The following is a 12,848-nucleotide window of genomic DNA, read 5'->3' as shown; positions in this document are numbered from 1 at the left end:
CTGTGATGCTTGTGTGGTAGATCTCCTGTGTCGCGCAGGTGAACAAACCGTAGCCCTCGAGTTCCATGAGAAGATGCCACTGAGGCCGGGAAAGATGCGTGGGGTGTCAATGTTGATAATTCACTGTGGGAAGCTTATCAATTACTGTTTTGCAGGCTGGGCTATGGCTCTCTGCTTCATTGTGGGCTGTTTGAGATTTCCAGGATAATGCACTCATTATATAGATTAATTTTTCGCTGGAGAAGGTGAAAAATTCACTGGAGCCTAGATATTTTGTTCGTACGGGCTTCCTCGTTTTTGTCGCGACTCGCAAGTAATCGAATCCGTCGCTGAAGGCAGCGTGGCGTTTTGGGCCTCCGTCTCCCTTCGTCATCGACACTGCCACGTAGTTAACTAGGCCCAGAAAAGCCTATGATAAATGATCCGGGATTCGTACTCGACTACAAGTCATTCGGTTCTGGCCGAGCAGGAGAAGAAAAGCGAGCGAAGTAGAAAACGTAAGAGAAGGAAGAGAAACTTCTCGTCTGGTCATGGAGTCTCTCACGGCTTCTGCAGCGATTGTTTCTTCACCGTCCCCAATTTCCATTTTCTCCCCCGGTAGAAGTCCCAATAGGCGTTTTTCTGTTCTTCCTCTTGTCTCCAGAAGTACGCGTTTTTTCTCCGCTTTGTTTTTGCATGGTTGTTTTCCTTGTTGAATCTTCTGACCCTTTTGTTCTTTTTCCGTTTCAGATCAGAGAAATGAATCCAATTTCGAGGATTCTCAGAACACTAATCTCGTTCCGTTTCTCAACAACCTCGCCTCCGTCTCTCCTCTCTCACAGGTAATAATTCGATTATGTTCGCTGTTGGATTTCTGTTTCGGATTTTTTTTTTTTTTGTGGGAGGGCTATTCATAGTTTGATTTTTAATGCATTAGGATGCAGCAATGGGACTGGTTTTGAGCGCGGCCACCAGCCGGGGCTGGACCACGGGGTCTGGCATGGAGGGTCCGTCTGTACCCGCTCCATCTGATGCTGCGGCTAATACCGAGAATATTTCGACCTTTCCGTGGTCCCTTTTCACCAAATCACCTCGCCGCCGGATGCGTGTGGCGTTCATCTGTAACGTTTGTGGCCAGAGGACAACTCGCGCTATCAACCCCCATGCTTATACGGATGGGACTGTGTTCGTGCAGGTAAGAGTTCGCTGCCAACTTTTAATTTCTTTTCTTTTGTGTTCTCTATGTTTAGATTAGACTTATTATCCTTTGACCTGATGGTCTGACGGATGCATCTTTTTTTTTTTCTTTGATCTTTTAGATTTGGCCACGATTTGATTAATTCATGGCTTGTTATTTTTTTTTTTTCTTTTCTTTTTTCTAGTGCTGCGGTTGCAATGTTTTCCATAAACTCGTGGATAATCTGAACTTGTTTGATGGGATGAAATGTTACGTGGACCCTAGCTTCCGTTATAGAGATTCAGAGAGAGATGCTGGCTTCAAATTTCTTGATATGGATGACGATGATGGGGGTGACGGATTTCCGCTCGTTTGATGGGGAAGTATCAGTTGGGCGAACTTTGATCTCTAGGATCTGTTGGACTCTCTTTGTATATCCACAGTTCAGTTTATTACTCCCTCTCTACTCTGTGTCCGGATTGTAAATATAATCTTTTAATAATTATTTTACCTCATTAACCTTGACCATAAGATTGTATATCCTGATTTGAAATGGAGAGTTGGATAAAGGAGACATTAGATCTGGCTTGTACAATTCTAGATTTGTCTAAATGGACTAATGACTTAAAACCTAGCTTTCAGGTAATGTTTATGGGATGATCCTGATTCACATTTTACAGTTCATCTGAGAAACGTTCCTGTTGTGAATACTTTGGTGGTATGTGTAGTTCAATGCATAATGATTATTCTCTGGTTTGAATGGTTGGATTATTTTTAACTACTGTAAAGTGGCCCTAATTGATTGGAGCTTTGTTGTTTGATTTAGCTTACTAGCTAATTAATGGGGTTCCATGATTTGTGGAATGATGAAGACTGTTTTTCTTTATGCTGCTTTTTGGAGAATTATGGTTCTTTGATATGTATAATTGTGGTGCTCTTGGATATCTTAGCTTGTTACAGTAGGTAGGATAGCTCCTTTCATTACTTGTACTTTACAAGGAGTTTTGCTAGGTTTATTGATTTGTACAGCAAGTGTGTGGAGTTGCTCTTTTCTTTAGTGAAGCTGCTAACTTGCCTTAAACCAACTACTCAAGCTCTGTGGAGTGAATTGATTTCCTAATATCAGTTTTGGGTGCATTAGAGACAAGGATCGATTCAGGAAGTCTATTTGAGGGCATTGTTGCTAGAGGATTCGGATGGGGCACAGCTTGCCTCATTTTGCTCTGTTTCCTTCCCCCACTTTCCTCAAGCCTGTCAAACTGCTATTCAACTGTTTCTTGTTCTTTTCTTCTCGATAAGTTATGAAATTGCTCTGCCTCCTACTGACAGTGAACCTTTGCTTCAAGCCACCGCTGATGGGTTTTCGTTTGTGTTGTCTGGCCCCTCAACTTTAAGTTGTCTTGTTTCAGTAATCGATCTCCTCATCTATTGCAACTATTTCATGCCCTGTGGTTTGTGAGAGAGTTTGCCTATGTGTAGTATCATCATGTGGCCATTATTTCAGCTTTGCTCTTTTATGGGAAATTCCTCTAGTAAATCTAGCATTTCTCTTCTATATGTTTAAAATAATTGATTTAGATTGTGACATTCATGCATTGGTATGAATATTGGCTTCAGGATTAGATCTAGTTATTTATATATTAAATGTTGCTAGTTCTCATTAGTTGAAAATAGATATTTGAAGTTCCAAAACTTACTGTGGAAAGTCAAGTAATGCTAGAATAATGGATTCACCTCACCAGGTGTTTGTGAGGCTCTTCCCTCTTTTAACCTTTGTTTTTTTTGCTTCATTCTCTTTACCTTATCAAAATTGGATACATTATAAGTTGATCAGAACCATGTCTTTACTTGTTTCTTTGGATACTGAAAGCATTGGCAGACTTGTCTGTCTCTTAGTTATCAGGCATGTTTTGATTTTTGGGAGAAGGTGTGCATGAAGAAAATAGATCACTGAGGAAAAAGAAAGTTTTGTCCCATGGTGATTCTCTCTCCTGATGATGTGATTTTTTAATGTTAGTGTGCCAATGGGGAGAGTAATAAAGAAAAATTGAGGTTATTTTAACTTTTTTATTTTTTATCTATGATTGAGGTAAAGGATGATGTTACATTTGAGCTTGTTTGAATATGCTTCTGGCAAATTCCATCTTTTTTAAGTTGGAATTTCATTTCTCTCTAGGGAATGTGAATTTCACAAAAAAAAAATTGATGTTATTTCATCTGTATTAACATCACCTTTTAAACATTTCCTTTAGAGAATGGGTATTCCCTCCTAACTTCCTTTGAATAAGGCTTGAATGTAGTGAAGAGATTTCTTGCCAATTTGCTGATCTAAATTTCCAAGTAAACCAGCTCCAAAAAAATTATAAACATGGCTCTAAATTTATTAGAACTAGATTAGAATGGTAGATAAGTTTATCTAATCCTTGTAATCCCTTTTTTTGTTGAAATTTGTTATATGTTGATTAAGTTTGAATTGGAATATGCTCATATCAGATTGTGTCATGCCTAAATTTTGTTCAGTGTATTGATCATGGACCAAATTTATTTCCATGCCTAAGACAAAGCAGATTTTCACCATTCCTGATATTGTAATGGTTACTTGTAATGTAGAAGACATGTAAATCCCTATCTGTCATTGACCTCCTCATACTAGTAAGTGTGAGGACTAGGCAAAAGGTGATTGATACTTGATTGGAGAAATGGGCATGAATGGCTATGGATAGTGTATATTTTGTGGAGCAAGTTTAATCACTGATCAATGTTTGTTAAATGGATAGTGGATATTTGCTCTTCTCCTGTCTTTTCATAAATTTATGATATATTTTTTGATACATCTGAAATTTAAAAACCAAAAGCTTGTCCCGTTTGTCGGAAGTGGGAGCCAAGGTATGTATGAACTGATTGATCAATATGTTATAAGAAGCGGAGATAACCCAACCGAAACCGGTTTTGATTGGTTAAATATCTTTTGGTGTATATTACTTTGGCTCATGTCTCATTTTATTTTTTATTTATCTAAAAAAATTAAAATTTTAAAAAAATATCATTAAAATTTGGAGTATTTTATTTTTAAATTTAAATATTATTTTAGTTTTTTAAGGAAGGGTGAACAAAGTATTCAGCCTTATAGATCAAATTTGGAGAACCTTGAGGGAGTCCTCAAAATTGCTTTTTTATATGTTGGTTTGGGTTTCCTATTTAATCCCGAACCAAATGCTTATTATCCTTACAAATTTGCTACACGATGATGACTACAGTTTTATATGGTCCTACGCGTCACCTGCACTAAAAAGAGTGGAAACTGGCCCTTGGACGCCAGCCACACATCAGCTCACCCATGCCATGTCAGCAGATAGTCATCCCAACCAGCCAATGAGATGATTCCCATCAGATAACCCTTCCGTGGCCACACATATCCTCCGTCTCTCCTCTTTTATCCCCCTGCCCACCCTACCTCCTCTTCAATTCTCCGTCTCTCCGGCTCGTCTACTGCATCCATACACTACAGCGACACTAAAATGGCCGCCATGACCACCTCAGCCGCCATCACCATCCCCTCCTTCACCGGCCTCAAGGGCGCCGCTGCCGCCCCGTCCTCCGTCCGCTCTACCCCGGCCAAGGTCCCCGTCTGCCTTTGCGCACCCAGCATCAAGGCTTCCTTCAAGGAGTTGGGCGTCGCCGTGGCCGCCACCGCGGCCAGCGCCATGCTCGCCAGCAACGCCCTCGCTTTCGAAGTCCTCCTCGGAGGTAGCGACGGTTCCCTCGCCTTCGTGCCCAACGAGTTCGCCGTCCCCGCCGGGGAGAAGATCGTGTTCAAGAACAATGCCGGGTTCCCGCATAATGTCGTCTTCGACGAGGACGAGATCCCCTCGGGCGTGGACGCGTCCAATATCTCGATGAAGGACGAAGACTTGCTTAACGCCCCCGGGGAGGTTTACTCCATCACCTTGGATGCTAAGGGCACCTACACCTTCTACTGCTCGCCCCACCAGGGGGCCGGCATGATTGGCAAAGTCACCGTGAATTGATTTGGTGGCTGTTGATGTATGTGAATTGTGATGCTTCTTCATTTTTTCTAAACATCATGAATGCTATGTTTAGTGAGTGAGTAGTAAGTGAGTTTGTACTATTTTTATTTTTCTTAAAAAGGCTGTAACTTGAATAGAGAGGGTATATGAGCCATTTTACTGATTATAATGCATCCTTCTCTTCCTCTCATCTATTAAAATTTCATGTTCATCTCTCTCTCTCTCTCTCTCTCTCTCTCTCTCTCTCTCTCTCCATTAAAAGATAAAATAAAATAAAAATAATTTTAACCATAATTGGTGGTTCTATTGAGGCTTAGCGACCCCACTAATTCTCCAGTTGTTGGAGAACTCAACCCCTTTCGAGTTAGTTCTTAAAGTGTGGCTCTCAAACAAACGGGGTCTCGGATTTATTCGAATGCAAACAAAGGGAGCGATTGAGATTAAAAGCCATGGGAGCATCTCTATGCCTCTCTCTCTCATTCATGGATAAAATTACTCCTTATTGAGACTCGAACATTACTCCATATTTTAGCATTATTGTAGTCCTTTTCAGTTACATGTAAAAGGTTTCTCGATCGCCCTCTCCTTGTGATACAAAAGGACCAATCCACATCATAAAATTTTAATAAATAGGGGCAAGGATAAGCCTTTGTCTTATCTCAGCCTCTTTGTTAGATAGAGATAAGGGCAACTCCCTCCTCTTCCATATCCTTTCCTCTTCCTTTTGTTGTAAAAAAATGTAGATGTGATGGGAGAGACAATACTTCACCCTAGTTCTCCTCTTTAGTTTGTTGGGTTAGGCATATTGGCCATAGAGTATGTGTATCAGCTATGTCTCAAAATTAATTATTAAGGAGATATTGAGAGAAACACATATTGATCCTCCCTTGTTAATGATGATCTTATTAATTTAATATTATTATTTTTTAATAAAAAGGGATGAGGACAAGCCAATCTCATCTCTGCCTTTTTGTTATATTGGGTCAAAGGTGACCCCTCCCCATTGTCCCAATATCGGTTTGAAGGACTCTGCCCTTCACTATTTAATTCTTCAACAAAATATTAGGATAATATATGCATGCAAAAGTCTCTTTTTTTTTTTGCCAAGCTTCCTTCCTCAAGTTTTCATGTAATAATTTTTTTTTAAAATTCTTAAAAACCACAACCTCAAAGCCTCCATTTTTCCACATTGTTTCCTTATTTTCGTCCATTTCCACTTCCGCCAAAGGTTTTTGGATGTATTTGTTTTGTGCACAACTTATCTGTTATAAGTCATATTATATGATACCAATGATACCCTTGTATTCCCTTGAGTTGCCTGAATATTATTTTTGAGACATATAAATGTAAGTCTATTATACTTGTACATTTATTTTTTTGTTTCGGAACTCATTTAGATTGCTTGATGTTGATGAGATTAAAGATTCTGTGTGGTGATGATCCTTGGGTCATGATGATTAATTACCCAACTTTAGAGGTAGGGAAGGATTGACTATTTCTTATACCTTACGTCTATATTTCCAGTATAAAAAAAAGATAGACTATCTAGTATTGTTGTGCATCTTCATAATAAAGGTAAGAGTCTTTTATAACGACTGAATTGTTGGGTATGGTAGTTAATTGTTCAATTTCAAAAGTAGTAAAAAATTGATTTTATGTGACTTATGGAGGAGTTGGTTTATAAAGATCAAATGGTTAGTATCTAATATTGGATTGTAGTTGAACTACTCTTGGGTGGAGTAGAGAATGAAAGTAATATTATGATCCTTGTATTTTGACGTACATAATTGGGTGGAGTTGATAGTAGTATATATACCGGGCATGCAGATTGTTAAAAGTGAAAGTTGAATTTGACTGCATTATATGTTGATATGCAGTGAATAAGCTATAAGGGCATAGATGTTGCTCATGTTACCCTATCCATGGGTTATGTGGGGAAACAATGTATGATTATATGTTGATTGTTTGACATTATGAATTCTCTTGGATTAGTTAGCATGAATTTGCTACATTATGTGAGTACCATAGATACCTATATTTCTATGTTAGTTGTTCAAAGTGGGGGAAAATTCAAGATTCGTCTTGAGTGGAAATGTAAAATTGTCTTTGTGGACGTGTGTTGAATGGTGTATAGAAGGACCTTCATATTTGAAAGAAAGAACTGATGTGGAATTTAACAAATGGTCTTTTATCATTTGGCCTTATGTAGAAGAGTAAAGTCATGAACTCACATGAAAGGATAAGTGTGTGGACCCCTTAATAGCAAAAGGTCTTTTATCATCTAAAGTAGGGAGCCATGACCTCAGTCGGAAAACTAGAAGAGGGTCATGTAAACTTTGTCAAGATACTTAAAAGATGATATGGACTTTGTTAGTGAAACCAATCGAGGAATCATGACCTCTTTTGGGACGCCAATCAAGGGATAATGAATGGATCTATGTCATAAGGAATGAGATTCTATGCTTTTGTTTGTCCTCTGAAAATTCCATTTTTATTAAACCTTTAGTATTTCTTCAAGTTGTTATCTTTTATTTGTTTCATTTTGGAACAATGCCTATAAACCCATTACAAACAAAAAAATAGGACTGCACCCAACTTCCAACTTAGATCAAATATTTTATTTTTCACCTTAGTGATGAGTTTTTTTAGCTGCCCTTAAAAAAGTGAGTAGTCTCTTTTCCATACCCCTAAAATTAGATTTTTCTGCCTTTGAAATTAAGGAGTTTTTTTTTTTTTTAGACTTTGCCCATTTTTACTAGTATATGAAGTTTTGTCATTTGGCTAGGAAAGTTTTGTTATTTTTCAGACTGTCATTTTGTCGTTTGTCGTTTAGCTTGCTAAAGTCATGGGTTTCAAATTTGAAAAGTTTGTTTACTTGGTTTCCACAAGATTATTTTTGCCATTAATTCTGAACCATTTTTCAAGCTCTATGTTTTTTCTTCAATCTGAATTGATATTGACACTTTATCTAACGAGAAAAGTTCTATCTTATGTTTTATCTAAATTTTAAAATTGGACTAGGAGGGAGGAAATTTTTCTATGAGAGTTGATTCATGAATTCTATTATCTACAAGATGTCTTTTGCAATCATTTTTGCAACTTTATTTTTTAGTTTATATACTTGATTAATTACCGACTTATCATCTACCATGGTGTAGGTTAAATACTCTGTTACGAAGAACTTTGTGTCGACTTGATTTCTTTCCCATACTTCACTTCTAGTGATTCCCTTTGGCATTTTTGGCATCCGAAAAAATATCATATATATAGATTATTACTCAAAACATTAAGGGAAAGCCCATGACACAAATAATCATCTTTTTTCATGTTTATGTTTTAGTGGATAATTGTCCAAGTTTATGTGCATTTGGGGTAGTAAGTCAATTGTAATTACGTAAAATAATTCTAATGTTGTCAAGTGCTCATCCTTTTCTACCATCTATTGATATTCTTTCCATTAAAAGATTGAGATTTCAGTTTTTTGTTTGATGAGTCATTGGAATTTCCCATCCCACTACTCGAGTAGTTGAGTCTCATTTAAAGTTATTGGAAATGTAACAAAATAAATTTGCTAAAATTAAATTGGTGTCAATGCGTATCTCTTTCCCATATCACTTATTTGCACACGACAAAATAATAAAAATAAAATAATATTGGTAAGGTAGGTTCGAGATGTGTAATCATTGTCATCGAAAGAGATTTGCCTAATTGAGTGCATCAGATTCTTGTGATATCTTCTTAGGATACAACAAACCTTTAGATTTTTAAGCCTACATGAACTTCATAAGGTTTTTTTTTTTTATAGCTGCTACTCAAGATTGAGGAAAACTTTGACAAAAATAATTTTTGAACGAAGAAAAAAAAGAGAGAGTAAACTCGAGTGTAATTAAGACAACGAGTGGCATGAGATTGAGTGAGTTGGTGAGCAATGTTATCATCCCTCCTCTTTCTCCCTCTCAATTAAGCCTATTTATATGCTTTCTAGAGTGTTGAATCCAAGTAGAGAGTTGAAGACTTTTGTGTTAGTGTGTTTAATAGAAAGAATAGTGTAAAGTACTTGTGAAGTTGGGTCTAAGGCCCATCCCAAAACGACTAACCAACTTAAGAAACCTATTTCCTAACTAATAAACTCAAGATCTTTGTACTTATTAATCGATGTGGGACTATGCCTTAACAATATTTTTTTTGTATTAGTGTGTACAATGATTTTTTTTGTGAAAGTGGAGAATAAATTTATTAATAAAATACCCTGATAGATTTAGCTTTATTAAGATAAATTTATTTAACTTTTAATTAAAAATAAGATATATAATTTAAAATCTTTGAGTAAAAAAATTTAAGTAATTAATCAAATTCTTACTTTTACAATATCTAAATTATCACTCTTAAATTAGTAATTTAATGTACTATTAAAAGTCATGAATATAAAAAATAAATAAATAAGATAGATTTTTATTTAGTCTAAATTAATACAATAATTACAAAGTAAAAAAATATTAATTTAATTAATTATAAAAAATAGAATACTTAAAAAAATATTTACTCTAAATTCTTACTTTTACAATATCTTAATTATTATTCTTAAATTAGTAATTTAATATAATATTAAAATTTATAAATATAATAAATAAATAAATAAATATGATATTTTATTAAATAAAATAATATAAATATTTCCATTAAAATCCAACTGAATTAGTTTAGTCTTCACGTCGAGTGTCGAGTGACCGAGTAAATAAAGAGAAGGAGACCCAGAATGGCAATTTCTCTTGAGATCGCTTAGATTAGTATAAAGTTTAAAAAAAGTAGACTTCACTGGCCCAGCAGTAGCACAAGGATCTGCTGAGACCGATGGAGCGACCATGGGACGCACTGCCTCGCCCTCTCTTGACCGTCATTTTCTCCAAGCTGAGCCTCGAAGACCGACTCCCGGCGACTTTTCTCGTCTGCCGCGGTTGGGCTGATGCTGCCAACGACCCTCAATGCTGGCAATCTATGCTGCCGGAGGCGATATCTCCGGAAGACGCTTTTATCAAGACCTTGGATACTCTCCACCCTTTCCCTCGCCCCGTCGATTCCTTTGACGCGCTCTCTCGCCTTAGGAATCTGGTTCGACGTGCCGAAGGAAGGATCACAGCTCTTTATATTTCCCCATTTTTAACCAATAAACCATCCAATGATGATGAAATCCTGCGCTACGTTGCTGAGAGGTAAGTTTTTGTTGCGTGGGTTGACTTAGTCTGAGAAAGTGAAATCTGTTTCTACTTGAAAAGCTCCTGATTTAATGCATCATATAGATCCGAAATAACTCCGTCTTCTTGATATTGTCGATAGGCGTCTACGTTCCTGTGTTTATCGTTGGAAGTTTATTTGTTTTCTGTCAAGAGAAAAAAATGGTACTGTGAGTCCTGTTTCGGCTGCCGAAAAAGCGGAAGCCTTTGCTATATGGATCATGCAGTGTTCTTGAGCTGGACTGATCTTAAATGCTTAATGATCTCTTAAAATTGTGAAAATCGGACTAGGGGACTACCAAATGCCAATCTTCTATAACGTGATTGATGAGATTAGGACAAGATACAGAAAGAAATGATGGAGAATCATTTCCAGGGAATATGTATCTGTGGTCTTTTTCTCTCTTTAATTTATTTTCCACTGGAGGGTTTGGCTAAAACCCAAGAACGGCTGTTACGTTAAAAAATTTCTTAACACAGTATAAATTAAATTATGAATTTCAAGTTTCAGTTTTGATCCTTGAAGTTGCGAGGACTCCCCAAAATTTTTTGAGATCTGCAGAACTCGGGTAATGAGATGCATTAGCTTTTGGACCGTCTCCTTTATATTAATGCTACTTGCTGCAGTATACAGTCCATACTGTAATCGTTATTCCTGTCTCACCTTCTTTGTTAAGCGATGTATTGAAGGGAATATATCTTTTAATGTTACCTTTGGCTTGATGCTGGTCTGTAAAGGCCTGCTCTTTCTCAATATAGTGTAAGTTTTCTTAATTAGTTCAGCTTCTTTGCTTCCTTGCTCAAAGGGAGAATCTGTTTTCAGATAATGCACCGAATCTGATTATTGCCAAATGATCTTTTTTTTTTCGGAAAGAATAAAATGATGTTACACATCTTACTATTTAGAAAGATCAATTGTTTGTCTGCAGTTTTGCATGAATTATGGGTCATTCAAGTGAGTTTTGGAAAGAATAACGTGGATTTTACACATCCTTCATTTAAAGTGGACGTGCTTTTTTTTCTTTTTTTTTGCAGTTGCCCTCACCTGAAATACCTCTCTCTCCAAGGATCTTTTAGTGGATCAGAAGCAGCCATTATCGAAGTGATCCACAGCTGCAGGAAGTTAGAGCTCCTAGACTTCTCATTCTCAACCTGTTTCTCTGATGTAGTTCTAGAAGAGCTGGGATCCTGTTGCCCTAACCTTTGTGGAATCAAGAGGTGTGGGGACCTTTACTACTCTGAAGCTTATGCAATAGGCTGGAATTTGAGTCAAGTGAAGCTACTGAATCTGGCATGGAGCTCTCTTTGTAGTAGGGGTTTGTCAACTATAGTTAGTGGCTGCCACGGGCTTGAGTATTTGGATATCACAGGATGCTCATCAACCAATTCTATAGATACCATGAGAGACTATCCATGGGAACCCCTGGGTTGTTACATAGCCATGAGAGGAATTGTTTGCTCCTCAATGCCGACAGACATATGAAATACCAGCACCTCTGTGGTGGTATCTGTAGATTGTGGCATTCTTGCTGAGGGAAGTAGCATTTGTATCGTTCTCCTTTCTTTCTCTTTTCTTCTGCAAACTTGCATAAGTCTAGTGAGATAGATGATATTATTTTCTACTGTGTAAACAATCTGAAACAAGACCTACTTCACCAGCTGACTGCTTTTCCAACTCAGCAGGCCCTATGTTGTCCCAGTTCCACTATCAACAATTCAGAAACCAACCCAGTTATCAGGTGGAATTAAGTAATCTCTATGCCATTTCGTTTGATGAGAAAAGTGTATGAAGTAGCACATCATAGTACACCACTTTCTGATGGACTAATGTATTGGTGAAGCTTCTACTCCTAACCCCAGTTGGAATATTCACCGGTTCAGAAGAGTGGCTGTTCGGTTAATCGTCCATATATGTTTGAGGAATGTTCTTTTAGTATGGTATTCTTTCCATGGTTTTGAGACTCGATTGGGTTGACCTGGATTTAAGAGGGGTTCTTCCCGTATTTGCTCTAATGGTGGTTGTTTGTAAAGTTATTTTTCTATCATTGTAAGACCTGAACTTTTTGTGTCTTGCTTCAGGAAATGTCGGAACAGCTCTTGCATCTGTAGTGTATAAATACATTAGAACAGACTTTGTTCAAGATAAGAGATCCATATTTGCATATTCAAGGCAAAGGACCAATAGTTGAAATGGATTATGGTTTCACCTTTTTAACCAGTAAATTGTGCTGTCATTTGTCTTGTGGTGGTGGTGGTGATTGTACTAGCTTGTGGTGAATTAATTCACTCGACCAACCAGGTCCTGCAAATCTGAATCTCTTTGTCACTTCACCCTTCTCTTGTCATATAAAGGAAGGTGGAGAAAATCCTCTTCTTTCCGTTTTAAAAATTGCTTCAAAATTAGGTAATGTTTCAAAATGTACCATACCAGAT

At 37.2% G+C, this 12,848-nt stretch overlaps 3 protein-coding genes across 3 annotated transcripts; all 3 read left to right on the top strand.

Moving 5' to 3' along the window:
* Positions 1-460: 460 nt before the first annotated feature.
* LOC137939524 (uncharacterized) lies at positions 461-1,894 on the top strand. Its single transcript, XM_068784807.1, has 4 exons — positions 461-645; positions 730-821; positions 917-1,174; positions 1,362-1,894. Exons 1-4 carry the CDS (start codon positions 531-533, stop codon positions 1,530-1,532), a joined length of 636 nt encoding a protein of 211 aa, XP_068640908.1. The 5' UTR covers positions 461-530; the 3' UTR covers positions 1,533-1,894.
* Positions 1,895-4,598: 2,704 nt separating this feature from the next.
* On the top strand, positions 4,599-5,374 carry LOC137939087 (plastocyanin-like). The gene has a single exon (XM_068784278.1). The coding sequence runs from the start codon at positions 4,675-4,677 to the stop codon at positions 5,182-5,184; it is 510 nt and encodes a 169-aa protein (XP_068640379.1). The 5' UTR covers positions 4,599-4,674; the 3' UTR covers positions 5,185-5,374.
* Positions 5,375-10,020: 4,646 nt separating this feature from the next.
* Positions 10,021-12,569, top strand: LOC137939463 (putative F-box/LRR-repeat protein 19). The gene is made up of 2 exons (XM_068784731.1): positions 10,021-10,394; positions 11,451-12,569. The coding sequence occupies exons 1-2, from the start codon at positions 10,036-10,038 to the stop codon at positions 11,896-11,898; spliced, it is 807 nt and encodes a 268-aa protein (XP_068640832.1). The 5' UTR covers positions 10,021-10,035; the 3' UTR covers positions 11,899-12,569.
* The last annotated feature ends 279 nt before the right edge of the window (positions 12,570-12,848 follow it).

The sequence above is a fragment of the Aristolochia californica genome, unplaced genomic scaffold (assembly GCF_029961685.1).
Source record: "Aristolochia californica isolate CCGP_79_NKW_82.1479 unplaced genomic scaffold, dmAriCali1.0.hap1 SCAF_8, whole genome shotgun sequence".
NCBI classification, from domain to species: Eukaryota; Viridiplantae; Streptophyta; class Magnoliopsida; order Piperales; family Aristolochiaceae; genus Aristolochia; species Aristolochia californica.
The sequence above is the reverse complement of the archived record's forward strand: the minus strand, read 5'-3'. Positions and strand labels throughout refer to the sequence as shown.